Source organism: Coturnix japonica, chromosome 1 (genome assembly GCF_001577835.2).
Source record: "Coturnix japonica isolate 7356 chromosome 1, Coturnix japonica 2.1, whole genome shotgun sequence".
Taxonomy (NCBI): domain Eukaryota; kingdom Metazoa; phylum Chordata; class Aves; order Galliformes; family Phasianidae; genus Coturnix; species Coturnix japonica.
In genome coordinates this window covers 118,688,560-118,706,318 of record NC_029516.1, presented here as the reverse complement: position 1 = coordinate 118,706,318, position 17,759 = coordinate 118,688,560, and the positions used below count along the sequence as shown (strand labels likewise).

Below are 17,759 nucleotides of genomic sequence, written 5' to 3'. Positions count from 1 at the left end.
AACCAAAGCTACAATGAAAAAATCCACAAAGCTTTTGCACATAAATTACCTCCTTTGGAAATCCCTGGCGTAAGAAAAAGAAGACACTGAACTCCAGTTCTGTTTTAGGGGGAAATGAATCATAGCATCATAGATTCACAGAATATCCTGAGTTGGAAGAGACACACAACAATCACAACCCACACAGCACTACCCAAAATCCAAACCCTATGTCTGACAGTGGTGTCCAAACGCACCTTGAATCCCTTAGGGCCATGCCCACCGCCCTGTGGTGCAGCCCCTTTCCCTGACCCCCAGCTGCCCCTCCCCAACAGCTCCATGCCGTTCCCTCAGGCCCTGTCGCTGTCACACAGAGCAGAGCTCAACACTATTCCTTCACTCTCTGTGAGGAGCTGCACCTGCCAAAAGGCCTCACATCACTGTCTTCTTCTCTGGGTTGAATAAACCAATAGATATCAGCTGTTCCTCACACATCTTGTCCTCTAGATCCTAGCCCATCACTGTAGCCCTCCTTTGGATGTTCTCTAACAATTTGATGTTCTTCATATATTGTAGTACCTCAACCCGTACCCAGTGCAGCAGATGAGGCTGCACAGCGCAGAGTAGAGGCAGACAACCCTTCCTCTTGCCTGGTGGCAGTGCTGGGTCTGATGGACCCCAGGGCACAGTTGGCTCTTTTGGCTGCCAGGACAGACTGATGGCTCACATTCAACTTCTTGTCAGCCAGAACTTACAGATTCCTTCCTGAGGAGCTACTTTCCAACCTCTCGTGCCCCAGTTTGTACATGTATCCATAGCTGCCCATTCCAGGTGCATAATCTGGCACTTTTCTTAATAAACATCATGCATTTGATGATTGCCCAGCCCTCTAATTTGACAAGCTCTCTCTGTAAGGTCTCTGTATTCCCTAGGGAGTCAACAGCTCCTCCAAGTTTAGCCTTGTCTGCAAAGTTATTTAGTATAACTTCAAGCCCTGCATCCAATTAATTGATGAAAACACTGAAAAGGACTAGCTGTAAAATGAAGCCTTATGAAACCCCCACAGGACTAGTCATCAGTTTGATGTAACCCCATTTACAATAACCCTTTGAGCCTGAACCATCAGCCAGTTGTTCACCCACTGCATTATGTTTCTGTCTAGCCATATGCAGAACATTCTGTCCAGAAGGTTGTTGTGAGAAACAGTATCAAAATCTCCACTGAAATCCTCAAGGATTACATCAACTGGCTTCCCTTGGTCAACCAGGTGAGTAACCTTGTCACAAAAGGAGATTAAGTTCATTAAACAGGACTTTCTCTTTGTGAACCTGTGTTGGCTGTGACCAATGACTGCATTGTCTTTCAGGTGTTTTTCAGTAACTCCCAGAATAATCTCCTCCATAATTTTGCCAGGCACTGAAGTGAGTCTGACATAACAAAGGCCTCTTTTAAAAGACTCAAACACCAAAACCCCTGTGAAATAAATCACACTGCTCACATTTTGTAGACTGCGACTTTGTAGCACAGAAGGATCATGTAACTTACTCAAGATCCTGTGAAAGACCCAAGTTAAGATCCGAGGACTCCTTGTAATTTGATTTAAAACTGAATGCCAACCTATTCCCCAAAATGCCTGAAGGCCTTTCAGTAACTCAAAAATACAATAGACTAAATGGGGAACAAAAAAATGGGGGGTGGGGGAGAAGATGAGAGGGGAGGAAACTCAGCCCAAACATAAATAGGATATTTAGCAGTGTTTGGATGAACACAATGGATACTATCAATTCATCTTCAGCTGCTGATTCCCTTAGAGCTCCACTTGCAAGAATACAACTTGGGACCACTGTCTTTCCCTCACAGGTGATGTTCCTATCTTGCTGCAGGGAGAGATCAGGCACTCAGGGAACAAAATTACAATCTGTCATAACATAAAAAGCATTGCAAAAAGAAATAAAGGGCTAGATGAAAATCAAAACCATCACAGAGCCCCAGTCTCCTCTTGGGGATCATTTCAAGGCCCAGGCCCTAAGCACTAACAGTTCATTCTTCTGAGATCAGAAACAAATTTGCCTTCTGTCTTACTTTTTAATTTATCTTAACATTGGTCTTATCAGAGAAGTCCTTCAAATAATCAAGTTTTGCCTGTTTTTTACTAACTGCCTTCTTCATAACTGAGTACTAAAAAGCCCTCAGTTTGTAAGTCTTGCAGGAACAATGTTTTTTTTTCCACTGCCACTCTTTTCAGATGACATGTGAGCAGGGAAAAAAAAAAAAGCCTCAAGAATGCTGATGCAAAAAATAACTTGTTTTGGCAAGTTCAAGTATTCTATGTGCGTGTATCTGCAAGGTGTTGGTAGCAAAACTAAGTTCTACTTCAACATAAGCGCTGTAGAAAAAGAACCAAAACAAAATACAAAACCCCCAAACACCAGTACATGCCAAGTGGAAAAAAAACCACAACATTGCTAGAACAAAAATATTTACTTCCTAGCATCTAAAACAATTATGGACAATAGAGAACATTTAGGAAAACGCCTTTTAAAAAACCACTGAAGGATTATTTTAATATCTTTAAGTAGAAGGAGACAAGCCAGTGCTGCTGATCCATGAAGTCTGGCTCTGTTCTTACCCCGTTAGAAGACTGTGAACAGAACTGCCTGTACCATCCCTGCAGTCTGATCACTTTGTCAACCATCAGCCATCCCTGCCAGCAGAATATACAGCTCAAATTAAGAAGTAAAGCATGTTTCTTGAAAACATAAAAAGCAGGATCGAAAGCTGGAGCTGGCAAAAGCATTTTTCTCCAGGTCATGGAGAAAACCGTGACTTCTCAGCTATTGCTGTGTTGCCTGATTTAAGTATCACACAAATACTGTGATAGGTTTGGTCAACACTTTCTGGACTCTTCAGAGACCTGTGAAAAAATACTTGCTTTTGTAGTAGCTCTCTACTAAGTGGCTGTTTACTGTGCAGTTTTTGAAGGTTTCTTGATAGTTATGGACAGTCATGAAGGACAGACAATTGTCTCAGTATACAAACTGCTAACTGAGTCAAGTATGAAATCACACCTTCTCTTGACAAGCAAAACTGTCACCTTGGCTCTGAGAAAGGAAAATAATTACGTTTGGATTATTTCCTTGTATTTTCTAGCAGTTTCCTGAGAGACCTTAGACAGATGCCTTAATCCTTTTCTGTGTGAATTTTCTCCTTGCACCTCTACCCCATCATAAAACAAACCAGTTGATGGTTACAAAATGCCCTCCGCTTCCTCACACACAAACAGTGAAGAGTCCACTCATATATGTTTTAAAACCTATTAAACTCCCAAACATCTTTTTAATACTTTCCCAGTCTGAAAAAAAATAAGTTTTTTGGAGCTACTCAGAGCTGTAGATGTTTTAAAATCATTGCTTCTTCTTGATTAGAAATTGCATATAAGTGAGGTTCACAGAGACTGCTGAAATGCAGAATAATCCTGAAACCAAACTCAAGAGATATCTGAACTGAGTCACAGACTCATAACATCACAGAATGACATAGGTTTGAAAGTGATGTTAAAGATCACCTAGTTTCAAACCCCTACCATGGGCAGGGCTGCCCACACCAGCTCAATCTACCCAGCGTCCCATCCAACCTGGCCTTGTCTCAAGGGATGGAGCACGCACAACTCTAACTTAAATTTCCCCTCTTTTAATTTAAAGCCCCTTTGTCTTTTTACATGGTATGACAGTGATAGGACGGTCTCCTTCCTGCTTATAAGCTCCCTTGAAGTACTGGGAGGCCTCAATGAGTTCTCTTTCACTGGCGCCTTCTCTCCTCCAAGCCAGACTAGCCCAACTCCTCAGCCTGTTTTCATAGGAGAAGCACTCCAGTCCTCTGACCATCTTAATGGCTTCCCTCTGTAAAATCCTGTACAGCCAACTTTTACCTCGCAGCATTGTGGCACTAATGAAGCATTATTTGCTTCACACAGACAAATGAGCCTTGCTGAGCAGCTCTGGGACATCTGAAAAATGTTGCACACTGTCTATGGACACACACCGGCCTGTTTCAAGTGCCAACATAAACCTCCTCAATGGGCGGTAAAAATGCCCTTTTGCATTCTTTACTCAAATTGCCCTGGATAAAGCTTACTATAGGGACACACATCATGTACAAAAGTCAGAGAAGCTGTGCAGTACATCGCATAATGGACATCATATCGAGCCAGGAAAGTCTCCAGCCAGCTGAGTTTCTGAGGCCCAGAGTGTTTTGTCCAGAAGTAAGCACACCTCTTCACTGTGAGAAGACATGCCACATTAGCCAGCAGAGCCTTTTTGGAAGCATTTTCATTTTCACCTCTCAGTCTTCTATCGCAGTCACATTGCCTGCCTCTTTACTACTTACATTCACTGGCTTTTCTTCCTGTCCTGCTAGTAGTTACCTCCCAGTCCTACTGTTGGAAGGTTTTAATCTAAGATTTTTTAGGAACATTAAAAACTATTTTAAAACAACTCAGCATTATTAAGTATTTATGTTATTATACTGTATTATTCTAGGAAAATTATTTTTAATGACTATTTTAAAATGATGTTAATAACACTCGCAGTCATTAGCAGTTTTTATTTACCCTTGGTTTCTATTACCACTTAGCATTCTTAGTAAAATAAGCATTCCAAGAAGCTTTTCCAGTTCATTTAAGTTTTCAGTAGAAGTGGATTCAGATGGCAGAAGTTGCGTAAAAAGGTAATAACGTGCAGTTGCAGTCATTTACATCTGCTTCACCTGAATACCTTAAACCTGTGCCAGCAGCCTTTCCACACTGTGTATGAGTGTGGTGGAAACAACCTTCTCAGCATCAAGCTGGAATCTATGGGTTGAAAAAAACAGGTTAGAAAAAAGAGAGAGGTATATGAGGAGACACCTCAAAGAAGTTCTGGACATCTGAATGAATATTCAGTACCTGGAAAAATAAGAATATTGCTCTCAAATGCATATAGATTATTTTATAAATTATTTTATAAATCATTTATTATTAATTATTAAATTATATTATATTATTAAATTGTTATATAAATTATTTTATAAATTATAGATTTTGGGGGGAAGTTCTTCACTAGGAGAGTGGTGAGGCCCTGGAACAGGCTGTCCAGGGAGGTTGTGGATGCCCCGTCCTTGGAGGTGTTCAAGACCAGGTTGGACGGGGCCCTGGGCAACCTGATCTAGTAAATGTGTATGTTTGGTGGCCCTGCCAGGCAGGGGGGTTGGAACTACATGATCCTTGAGGTCCCTTCCAACCCGGGTCATTCTGTGATTCTGTGTGAAATGAACAACAATGGGGTCCATGTTCAGTATGAATACTGCTCAGCTACCTGGGGCAATGCACCACCATCCTCAGCCCCTTCTGTTGACATGGCTGTAGTACTAAACTATCTTCTGTTGGTGAAGAGTAAACAACACAGACCTCATTTTATCTTACAGCTTCTTGGTAGGATGCAGCACCACCGTCACAGGCATTCTTTCTGTAAATGTAGATAGTGGTTAAAAAAGCCCAGAGAATTAAAAGAACAAAAATATTTCCCAGAAGTTGTTAGATAGGACAGCTTACAGAAATGTAATAAGGAATAAAGAGGTGGATAAGATTGCACAGAATAGCCACTGCCAGTGATAAAGCATGAAGGCTGAACAACTGGGGCATGATTGCCAAATGTAAAATGGAAAGTTTCCAACTTAGGAACAGCAGAGGAAGAACATGGCTTAATACACTAAGACCAAATAAGCATCATAAAAATTCTCCAAGCCAAACCAACTGCCACTGTAAATAACCTCACAAACTCTCCTGCATCTCTTCTGCTTCCTGCATTCCAAGGAGGATTGAATTTCAAATAACCATGGGGACGTTTTAGAGAAATCTTACACTAAAATGTTGAACTCAGGCTTCAAAAGGTTGAGAAACTTTATGTACTTAAGAAACACCATTTCTGCCTTTATTGTGATAAATCCTTCTTCAGTACTTATGTCTGAAAGAGAAATAAATGTTTAGGACTTAAGTTTTCTTATGAGTTTTATCTTCAGTGAGGTTAGATATAATCAAACTGATTCTTAGCCAGTTTTGAAAGTGGACTAATAACTTACCGTTTCTACTTGGTGTATTAAGAAAAATAGAAACGATTAACTATGTGTATATATATACTACTGAACACTTGAGAAATAGACAAAATTGACTGGTTTTTGACTTTTCATTCTGATTACATTTCAGCGCTAGTTTTGTTACCTCCGTGTATATTGATCTCTTGTCAGGCTGGATATCATACACTGCAACAGTCTTTGGCAGATGGTCTTACAGGTATACACATGTTTTCCTGGCAGCTATTTCTAACACATAAAGTTTATTATGTAGTGTGATAAGACTTCAAAAACTGAGTCCACAGAGGCATTCCTAAAATTGAAAGGGTATCACAAACTCTTCAGTCCATGACAAGGGTTGTAATGGACTTTAAGTGGACTCATGGAAAAATGGACACAGCAACTGATAGTTGGCTCAGCCTTGGTACAGATTTTCTGGTTAACTTGCATTTTGAAAACTCTCACAGGATCTGACAGAAATAGGAACTCTCACACACAACCCTGACCCCGTCACAAAAGCATACTGAGAATGAATGAGACACACACATAAGGAAAACTTGATAGCAGATGATAGTACACTTCGGCCTGAATGAACAGGAAGAGACAATGTCAAAATACTGCATTCAAAGGAACTGAACTTAGGACTTCCAACATAGCAAAGAGTGGCATGACTTCTTACAGTGCTGCATCTCTTACATGACTACACAGTGTGTTGGTATGTGCCTTTGCTCTCATATGGACAGACATTGCTATTCCAACACAGAAACTGGCAATCAGAGGTAACACTCAGAACTGGAAGAATAATTTCACCATTGATCTTTCCAATTCAATTCCTGATCATCCAGTATTACCCCCTGCAGGTTTAAACATCTGATCCTACAAGACATCAAACTTAGACTCATAACTATATGTGATATCTGCTAGATATTTGACAGTGATACCTCTTTTAACAAACCCATATCCTCTGCATTTTTAAGAGACACAGCTTGCAAAGACAGTTTAGTTGACTTAGTACCTAGGAACATCCAAACAAACAGAAGACAGCAGAATTAGGCACCTCCTACTTTCTTTTTCAACACTCCTCCTCAAAAGCTGCAGCTGAGGTTAAAGAGCAAATAACATCCCAAAATACCAAGATCCTTCGCTTTACATGGGCTGCCTGAAAAATTCCACCGATATGTAAATGTCAACAGTTATTCAAATAGGAAAATTATTTATTGGCTGCGACTTATCTCTTACACTGCTTCTCAGCATTGAGATAAACTGCATAAACGCAATTCACAAGTATGAACAACACGTTAATGGCTAATGCTGAAGGCAAAATGTGTCAGGAAATGAAAGAATGGATGAGTTATTCCTTTCACCTGACAGGTGAACATACTTGCATCTATAATTCTCAATGCATAAATCTTGAATTAATGAACGTAACCATCAGGACAAGCTACACTTCTGAAGTCCAAAAATCAAACAAAACACTGACAGGAATTAAAATCTATCCCTTCTCAGTTTTCTAATGGGATTCAGATTACCCAGATTTAGCAAGCCACTGAGCCAGGCTTCATCTGTGTCATCACTGGGGAGAGACATGGATCTCCTGATTCAAACTCTCCTAAGGTAAGTGTCTCATAAAGTGGAAGCACCTCCCCGCTCTGCCTCAAAGTGCTTAATGCTCTCCTCTAATTGTGGCAGAGGCTTAGATGACTTGGTCAGACTGGACGCATCCCTTTCAGATAGAAGTGACATAAAATAAACTTTACCTTATGTCCTAGCAAGACAGACTGCTTCAGGAAATACTCCTGTCAGGTCAGAGAGAGCCTAATTAGCAAATGAGAGGATTTCCTGCCAACTAGAATCAGTGGCTCACTGTTGTTTACAGGGAAGCTTGGCACAGGTAGTAGAGTTGAGACAGGAATCAACCTGTCTGTTGGGGGAACGGGGATATCAAACTCTTTGATAAAATATGAACATGAGAGTGAAAAAGAGAAGATCAAAACATCTTCAAGTGTGCGTATAAGAATAATATAAGCATTTATCCCAGTAAGCTGTGTAAAATCGAGGCTCTGCTTTACGCTTTGCAGGTGTACAACAAAGGGGGAAGTACAGCAAGGGGAAGCTGACAACAGGAACACGGGAATTTGAAAAGGGAAGAAAAATAAAATACAGGAAGCATCTGAACCCCCAAATATAAGTGTGGGCCCCTAGAAAACACTGCACCACAACTGCAAGATCAGACATAGGCAGATTAGATATAATTTACTTTTGCACCAAATAGGTATCTCTTTCTAATGCACTTATTGAATCTCCTGCATTCTAAGGGTTTGGCTGGGATCTCCTCCAAAACACCTTACTCGGTGTCTGCACTTTGAGAGATCCTGAGCATGCTCACTGGTGTATTTAGATGACTACTATTCAGTACATTGCATGTCGGCCCCAGCATCTGGGAAGACTTCACAACAACTTGTCCAACAATGTGTTTGTGAACAAATAAAATCAGCTAACATAGCCAAGGCAGGCATGTTCAGGTCATTAGTCAAAGGAACTGGCCAAGTAGAGGCAGAAAAGTGAACGGACAGAGGACAAGCACATAAGTATATGGATGGACAACCCAGGAGATACCCAGCAAGAGCAAGACAGCATATAAAGACCAAGAATTCTGGGTGCAAATGCTGTCCCTTTATAATGAACTTTCTCTCCAAAAGGGCACAACTGAAGCCACTCTCAAAACTACAGAAATACCAAATATACTCATTAGCATTCATACTCTCAGTGTTCATGCAATAGCAGCAGAGACAAATCAAAACTGGAGTGCAGCTGTTGACAGTCAAACATTTAAACTCTTCCCTGAAGTAGGTCAGTACTTCCAGACAACCAGAATGCAAAAACAAAGTGAGTGACCTCCATGTTTAACTGAAACAAATCTTCAGCAGAGCCTGGGTTTATGAAATGACTGGGTATGATGCAAATGTTTGCTGCTGCACTGGGCAAACTGTCCTACTTGCCACACCACTCAAGAGAAACTGTGGTCAAAACTGAATAAAACTGTAATAAAATACCAGAAGAGATGGCAGATGTTTTCCACACCTAAAAAACAAGCCTTGCCTGTCAAGACACTCCTGTGACCACAGCACTGAGAATGAAGGATGACCACAGCAGAGATTTTTACCTGCAATACTCAAGACAGAATTGCTCCTGTTTGAGCAAAGATCTAGATAGCACTGTGCCAGCTCATCAGGGTTACGCAGTCTTCACTGACCACAGCACAGAACACACCATTAGCTGGGTTGCTAGCAGTTTTCTGCTGTGTGGCTGTGTAGCACAAAAGATAGCAAGTTGCTCCTCTCCACTGACATCCTGTATGCACTGAAAACTTAGTTTGAAACTCTCTCATTGCCACTTCCTGGATGTTGCCACAAAGATTAAACCAATTCATTCAGAAATGCGGAGGTCATCTTCCTCAAACTCAATCTGAGGCCTCCTTTATCAAATCTTTCAGCATTAAAGATTCATTGTGTGTATATACATTTCCTAAGCAGAGCTCAGTATTAAGCCTACTGGAGATCCTAGTAAAGGATGATACTCTCGCACTCTCTCCACCTCCTCTCCTCTCCACAACACCACAAATGCTACTCAGGAAAAGCTACAAACCATCTCTTTCACACCTTTTGAGCTGCGGCTGCCTTTTGGGTGTGGATCATCTGTGCCTGACATGCATCAGAGGAAGCTACCGCCTGGATCTACACAAAGGACAGTAAGAAGTCAGTGTCCTGTCCTTTAGCATCTGTGTAATTACAGCACTCACTGAAATGCTCTCTCTCTTGCCAAACATCCTTCCCCTCCCTGGTGTGACAGGATCAGGCAGGGTGTGCTAGTGCAAGGCAGCAGCAGGGCTGACATCTTGTTACTGCTGCAGATTTCTTCTGGGTACAGACATGATCAGCCATGAGCATAGTTGCATCAGTGCCGGCTCCCACGTAAAATTACTAAGGCTGCCTGGTTCACCTCTGCATCTATGTGAAGTGAAAGAAAGTGTTCTGCTTTTCATGTACTTAATTGCTCTCAATACACGTGGCCGCTAAAATCATGCCTGCTCAGTATAAAGCATGAAAATTGGGCACAACCCTGAAGCCATGTGTTCAGCTGGCCAGCTGCACTGCCATTGCTGTGTATATACACAAAAGTTTAATCTACCCAAAAGGCCCTGTGTTACAGGGAGAGAGGAAAAGGCACCTCACAGCCAGCTCTCAGGCAAGAAAGCACTGGGTTATGTAGCATGGGGAGACCTGCACTCAGACTTCTGAGGCAGTGTCAAGGCAGGCAGCCTGCCCATCCACCTGCAAGGGTTGTGCAAGCCTGGATGAAGCACCCCAGTAAATTCTGCCCAGTGGCAAGGAGCCTTGTCCTTTCTCTGTTTTCATCTTCTTTATCAGCCAACATTAGTCAGCCAGTCCTCCTCATGTCCTGGAAACCTCTAACTCTTGCACAGTAAAACTGGAGCCTCCCAGGCAGAGCTATGGAGAGCTGCTCCCACGGTACTTCTGGACTTCTGGAGGGGCAGCCTGGAGCAAAAAGAAGGCCTTGGCTAAATTACGAGCAGTCCAACAAAACATCAATCATAGCATAGCTAACAACATTTTCAGTTCTACTGACTAGATGACATAGGGAAGGTGGAATCTGGAATCACATTTTCAAGTGAAGCTGAACAACACGTGCATTTGGAAATGCTGCACTTTGACAGAAAAAAGCAGATCTGTTAATTTCCTTTCAGTCACATCTAGCAGTAAGCATGATATAAGAACAAGTTGATCCTGCACGTAATACAATGCCACCATACTTCTGGGTGGCAGCCTACTTAACAAAAGCTATTAAGTCTACAGAGCGCAGCACATCCCTGCAAAAATTCACATGGTGGCATCATAGAATGGCTTGAGTTGGAAGGGACCTTAAAAATCAAATCTGCCCTACATAGAAGCACAAATAAAATACATACATACAGCTGAATGGAACAGGGGCTTTCCTGTGCATTACAGCTGGCTGCAACTCAGAAAACTAGCACAGGCTTCCTCTGCCATAATAATAAACTCCTCTGTAGAATGAAAATACTCCATTACTCTAAGAGACACTACTACATCTCTCTGAGAATGTACTCACTGCTAGTTTGGCTTGAGCTGAAGCAAAGGGTAGTAATGTACATTGAGCAGAATCTCTCTATAACTGGAGAAAGGAACGCTGATGACTCTGACACAAATTCAGAACACAACGTTCAGCTTTCAGCTTTCTGTGCCCCACACTCACTCACAGAGGAAACTGAGTAATCCCAGGTAGTTTCCTTCTGAATCAGGTCTAGTGACATTTTCTTTCTGGAAGCGATGAGACAAGTTTATTTCTTCTGGTTATGAATGTCACCAGAAGAAATGCCTGCAGTTCTTCAGACAAGAAGCTACTATGTTTGGGCGTATTTAGTTAGTGTAGGAGACAGTCACAACCAAGGTCCTGGAGGCTGGTGTCAGTAGGAAAATATGGAGCCTAAGTGGAGTGGTTACACAGAATCATCCTGTGGCTACTTCAGAGGCCACGAGTGGCATCTGCTGCGCTCCTGTGAGGATTCGGTAACATTCCTTATCCTTTTTCTCACAGGATGGAATAGCTGTCACCAGCAGACTGACAGAAGAAGACCCATTGAACATCTTCCACACCTCTGGAAACCAGCTCACACGTTCCAATTTTACACATATTTTCTAGGTCATACATTGACCAAAGAAGCAGTTACCATTCTTATCAGCATATAGAGACCATTACAGTCTTTAGCAATACCACTCAATGGACACAGCAAGAATTACAGTAAACCTAAAAAATAAAGCCCTTTGGTTTTGAACATAAGGCTTCTAGAAAAATGTTAGAACAGAGAACTTCACCAACACAGCACTTAGACAGTAACAAAATGTATCCCTTGCTGGATGAGTGCCATTATTTGTTGTGACTGTAGTTATCACTATTCATCTCCTATTTACATACCAAGCAAATACATACCATACTTTGTGACAGCACATTGAAAACAAAACCCGTGCTTAGAAGAGTTTTAACACTTCTTCTCCACTGACAAATTTAGTTCTATCAGATATTTAAGAGCAGAAGCAAAGTGTGTACTCTGGAATTGTTTGAAACAAATATTCACATGGAAGTGCACCCTTCAAGTCCAACATCATATCCCAGAAAAGTAATTAATCAAATAAAATTTCACTACAGTGTTGAAAATTTGTGATCTCCAGACATCAACCTCCACCCCAGGTGATGGAAATAACAAAAGGGAGCAAAGAGATGTATCTAAGGTGATTGCCAAGTTGTGAAAGTTACATATATACAACAGCTTTCTGCAGGTTAGGCTCTAATGCCTGTCTAACTTCTCTACATTTAAACCAGCTAAGCAAGAGATGATGTGATCTTCTGGGATCCAGCCTTCCCAACTTAAATCTGAATTTTAGGTGACCTGTAAAGCTGTACTCCTATGATAGTAAGTGTCTGGTTTTCTCTGTAGTCTCAAGCAGGGAATTTCTACATGAAAGCCGTCTCCTCTTTCTGAGAGAACAAGCTGCATCTCCAGCTTATTACTTGAGGTTTCATCATCCTTTGCCGTTCTGTCGTCTGATAAGTTTTGCCAACTATGAGCCACTGAGTCATTGATTCAGCAGCAGTTGTATGCGAATGGGTCATCTGAGTCCATGGAGGGGGGACAGCGGAGGAAGGAGGGCTCGCCTGCGCACCAGCTGTTAAGCAGTCAGCACAGCAGAAGAACGGTATTTTTCCTCGTGTTCAAATTACTGACACCATCAGTTTGTGTAGGCTGCTGCAGGGAACCTCACTGTGAGCACTGCCCTTGTGTCGCTGGAGCCTCTTTCTGACGAGCTGGCGTGCAGGACACAAGGCACAACATATGGGATCTGACCCGAATCTTCACTCAATCACTAAAGATTACCTAAGATATAAAGACAGAGGGCTTTGCTACAGTGAAGCAACGGTCTCTGTTTCAAGCTGCTGACGGCAGCTTTCCACTTGCTGTTGTCTGTATCTGAGTGTCAATGCTGATGCTTGAAGTGGTTCTTTCATGTGTTCGGCTTTAAAGGGGCCCACAGCAGTGTGGAGGTCCACTACAGCACTCAGACACATCCCACCACACTCAACTATGGCCAGCAAGGGAAGAGTTGCTGCTCTCCAGCAGCTCCAGGGCAACACAGGGCTGCAGCTGTGTTCATCAACCTGCCCTACATCTGTAACAAACACAGTATCTGCAGCAGTCTGTCCCACTGATACCACAAGGAAGTGGAAGGAAGAGACAGTCATTACTTGGTCAAAAGGTAGCAGAACTGATAAAGCAATCAGCACAAAACGGATGTGGTGAGAGAAGATGTCGCTTATTACTTCCTTATGTGATGTCAATACTTGAGCATTTTTCCAGAAACGGAGAGACTGAGGAAACAAAGCCTCATCCAGCTCCTCAAGCAGGACACCTTTTAGAGAAAAATAGCTTTTTAATCTTACTCCCAACAACTTTAATGATCTTTACACACACTGATCAATCTTGGTTCCCTGCTTCCAAGATTCAGTTCTAGAAGTCATGAACATTAGCAAGAATCTTTATTTTTATCTGTGAAAACCTGACGTTTCTTGTCCCATCTCACCCACTGAGGCTAGAAGATGCTTAAAAATCATTTAGTGAAGTTGAAATAATGGCTAAAAAAGAAGAAAAAGTAGGCAGCTATGCCATACAAGCAATTCATTTTAGCTACCTGTTTTGTTTTCTTCTTTTAATTGCAGGAGAGGGGCATTTCCTAAGGATGGCTCGTTTCTGTAACAGGTACTTCAGGGTAGAGAGTGGTTTGAGAGCAGCCCTGAGGAAATGGATTTGGGGGCATCTGCTCATGAGAAACTCAACATGAGCCAGCAATGTGCGCTTACAGCCCAGAAGATCAACCGAATTCTAGGCTGCATCAAGAGAAGTGTGAGCAGCAGGTTGAGGGAGGTGATTCTGCCCCTTGACTCTGCTTTCGTGAGACTTTACCTTGAGTACTGCATCCAGTTCTGGGGCCCCTGACATAACAAAGATGTTGAGCTGTTGGAGCAGGTTCAGAGGCAGGCCATGAAGACGATGTGGTGAGCAGGACTAGGGAAGTCATCCTGCTCCTGTAATTGGCATTGGTGAGGCCTCACCTCAAGTACTGTGTTCAGTTTTGGGCACCTCAGCACAGGAATTACATGGAGGTATTGGAGCAGGTCCAGAGAAGGGCAACAAGGCTTGTGAAGGGCTTGGAGAATCAGCCCTACGAGGAGAGGCTAAGGAAGCTGGGGCTGTTTAGTCTGGGGAAAAGGAGGCTGAGGGGAGACCTTATTGCCCTCTTCCAGTACCTGAAAGGTGCTTACAGTGAGAGTGGGGCAGGTCTCTTCTCACTAGTGACAAGTGACAGGACGAGGGGAAATGGCCTCAAGTTGCGTCAGGGCAAGTTTAGGTTGGATATTAGGAAGAACTTCTTTACAGAAAGGGTAGTTAGGTACTGGAATAGCTCCCCAGGGAGGTGGTTGAATCGCCATCCCTGGTTGTGTTTAAGAGCCGTTTGGATGTGGTGCTCAGGGATATGATTTATTGTAGGGTTGTTAGAGTTAGGGTACTGGTTAGGCTGCGGTTGGACCTGATGATCTTCAAGGTCTTTTCTAACCTGGGTAATTCTATGATTCTATGATCAGATGGCTGGAGCACCTACTCTGTAAGGTCAGGCTGAGAGAGTTGAGGCTCTTCAGCTGGAAATAGAGAAGTCTCCAGTGGAACTTTACAGCAACTCATCAGTACCTGAAGGGGACCTACAGAAAAGCTGAGGAGGGACATATTGTAAGAGCACGTTGTGACAGAATGAGGGGTAAGGGCTATAAACTGGAAGAGGGTAGATTTAGACTTGATATAAGGAACAAATTCTTTACTGTGATAGTGGTGACACACTGGATCTGGTTGCTGAGAGAAGCTGTGCGTGACCACTCTCTCAGGGTGTTCAAGCCCAGCCTGGATGGGGAGCAACCTGGTTAAGTGGGAGGTGTCCTTGCCCATGGCAGGAGAATTGGAACAAGAAAATCTCTAAGGTCCCCACCAACCCAAACTATTCTATGATTCTTCTTGTTTTTCAATCTAGAAAACATGACAGCTTATTTCTGAACTGGTTTTATTTGGCAGGGACTGGATCAACCATCCACATTAGTCCCATTTTATTTCTGGGCAAGAATAGTCCCTTACTAGCCTTCCTGCTGTCTGTCTTCCTCAACACCAGAAGCATTCACCGAGTCAAGAACAGCTACAGGCAAGCAAAGCACTAGACAGAGCCTTGGGTTAGCCCTGCCAACAAATGCTATATGGCTGGGTTAAACTCAATTTAGTTTACAGAAATGAGGCTGTTTTACTTGTGTTCCCATGCACGCGTATCTAGTGGCAGTGGAATATCCCAGGCTGAAATTTCTTCTGTGATAAGAATTTAAAAAGCAACAAAATGCTGGATGTTGAAAATGTAGACTATTCTGGATTCTTTTTAGCATTTTATTTCTTTTCACATGCCTTTCCCAGAATAGGAGAGTTGTTCTCTGCCTCTGCGCTTACATCAGCCCAGAGTATCCCTCCCAGACAGCTTGTGGAATCAGATTATCAGCTTCTTGGCACGTGTTCCTTTTCCGTTTGATCTACACATCAGAATGAAAAATGAAACCTGCATTCTTGGAAACTATGTTTTTCGTTCAATTTCCCCAACATTTTACTCTGAGCTACTACCAGATGACTAGCGGGCACAGTGTGGAAGATAAAACAACAGTTTTCTAAAGGCTGGATTCTTACACATAAGTGCTAATGCAGAAGACGTCTCAGGCTGGTTTATGGATACAAAGATTGTGGTCTAAACCCATAGCCTGGATCATTCAAAAAAAACACCAAATACAAATGAAGGAGATTAATGATCTAGAGCTCCATCCACAAGCTATGGCAGAGAGCAAAGCCACAAGGAATGACGACACTTGAGAAGATAAATATAAAGCATTCACTCGGAACTACACGCTCAGTGAAAGGACTGTCTCACATTCTCTAGAAGTGCAAACATGGTTCGGGCTCACTAATTCATGAAACCTCACACTCTTAAGCCAAACGCAGAAGCCTCTGGCCTCCAGCCTTTGCTCAACAAAGATTTATTAGCAAATTACTTGAGAGAGGTCTTGTATTACTGAAGTCAAATGAATGCCTGAAACGACACAGTGGTGTGGCTGGCTACTCGTACCAGGAAAGATTTGCATAAAGCCTTCTGAATCAAGCCATGCCTGCCACGCTTGCTGTCACTTTGTGATGCACCGTCCCCAATACAAAATATAAAACATCACAAAGCCCAGCGCATATACACTTATATAGAGACTTATGCTTAATTGCTGCTTACTCATAAGTCTACGTGCTGTGGAAGTTCCAGTGGTTGGAGTGAGTTGGCTTCCACCTGAAGGCGCTGAGATTTAGCAACACCTGCAGCTCCAAGTCACGAAACAAAGAAGCCCAAGACAACTCCAAGGATAAAAATGGGTTTCTCCATGCTAAGCCTGAAAGCCCTTTGGAAAACCCTGTGCCCCCACGTTCCATGACCCAAATCCCACCACGGCCCCACCTGCAGTACACCAGGCACTCCATGTGGTTGATCTCCTGGTCGGAGCGGTAGCGGCTGTAGTCTTCCCACAGGTCCTTGATGGCCGTGACCGCCAGGATGAAGAGCACGGGGGCCAGGGCCAGCTCGGGCTGGAAGGCATTGACGGCCGGCACGAAGTTGAGGAGAGCGATGAAGACAAAGTAGACATTGGCCAGGCGGTGGAACTGCTCAAAGAGGTTCTTGGGCAGGAAGGAGAGGGCCGTGTACTTGGTGGTCTTGAGGCGGTTGCTGGCCAGAACGGGCCGCTTGGATTTCTCCGCCTCGGCCTCAGGTGGCAGGAGGCTGGAGCGCACCAGCCGGGTCTTGCTCTCCTTCTTTTTCCTCCTCCTCCTCTTCCTCTGCCTCTCCTTCCCCTCGGGCCGCACCTGGGGCTCTCCCTCGCCCCCCTCCGCGCCCCGGGACATCTCTGCCTCCCTCGGAGCCGTTCTCGCCCGGGACGGGGCAGCGCGGGCAGCTCCCACCCGAGGCACGGCCGCCCGCCCTCCCGCCCTAAGTTATCATCCTCGGCCGCTCGCCACGGCTCTCGCTTTCCTCTTCCCCTCCGGGGGGAGGGAGGAGGGCTCTTTCAAACCCTCTCCTAACTGATCGGCTTGGCCCCCGCTCGCTTTCTCCTCCTCCTCCTCGGCCGGGGAGGGGACGTGGGCAGGCGGCGAGCCGAGCCCTCCTCCCGCGGGCCTCGCCCCGTCCCGTTAGCGGCACGACGCGGAGCCGGCCCAGGGCGCTGGGGGGACGCGGCGGCCGCCGGCCCGTACAGCATGGCGGGGCCGCCGCCACGCGTTTCCGTCCGCCCGCTGGCGGGATGGGGACGGGGAGCGGCACCGGGAGAGAGCGGCGGGGGTGGGGGGAGAACCGGGGCAGCCCCGCCGCCGGGGAACTTGGAGCGAGAGCGGCCTCCCGCCGTCGTTTGCCCGGGAAGGCGGCTCTCCCGCGGCCAGCCGTGAATGCGAGGCGGCGGGTGTCACGTTCTCTGCC

The 17,759-nt window shown here is 44.2% G+C and overlaps 1 protein-coding gene across 1 annotated transcript in view; it reads right to left on the bottom strand.

Annotated features, from left to right (window-relative positions):
* ATP10A (ATPase phospholipid transporting 10A (putative)) overlaps window positions 1-17,474 on the bottom strand; it is a 106,247-nt gene extending 88,773 nt beyond the window's left edge. Inside the window, exon 1 of the mRNA XM_015851029.2 lies at window positions 16,749-17,474. Within this exon, the coding sequence (XP_015706515.1) occupies window positions 16,749-17,191 (443 nt within the window). The 5' untranslated portion in view covers window positions 17,192-17,474. The remainder of the gene's footprint in view (window positions 1-16,748) is intronic.
* Window positions 17,475-17,759: the final 285 nt, after the last annotated feature.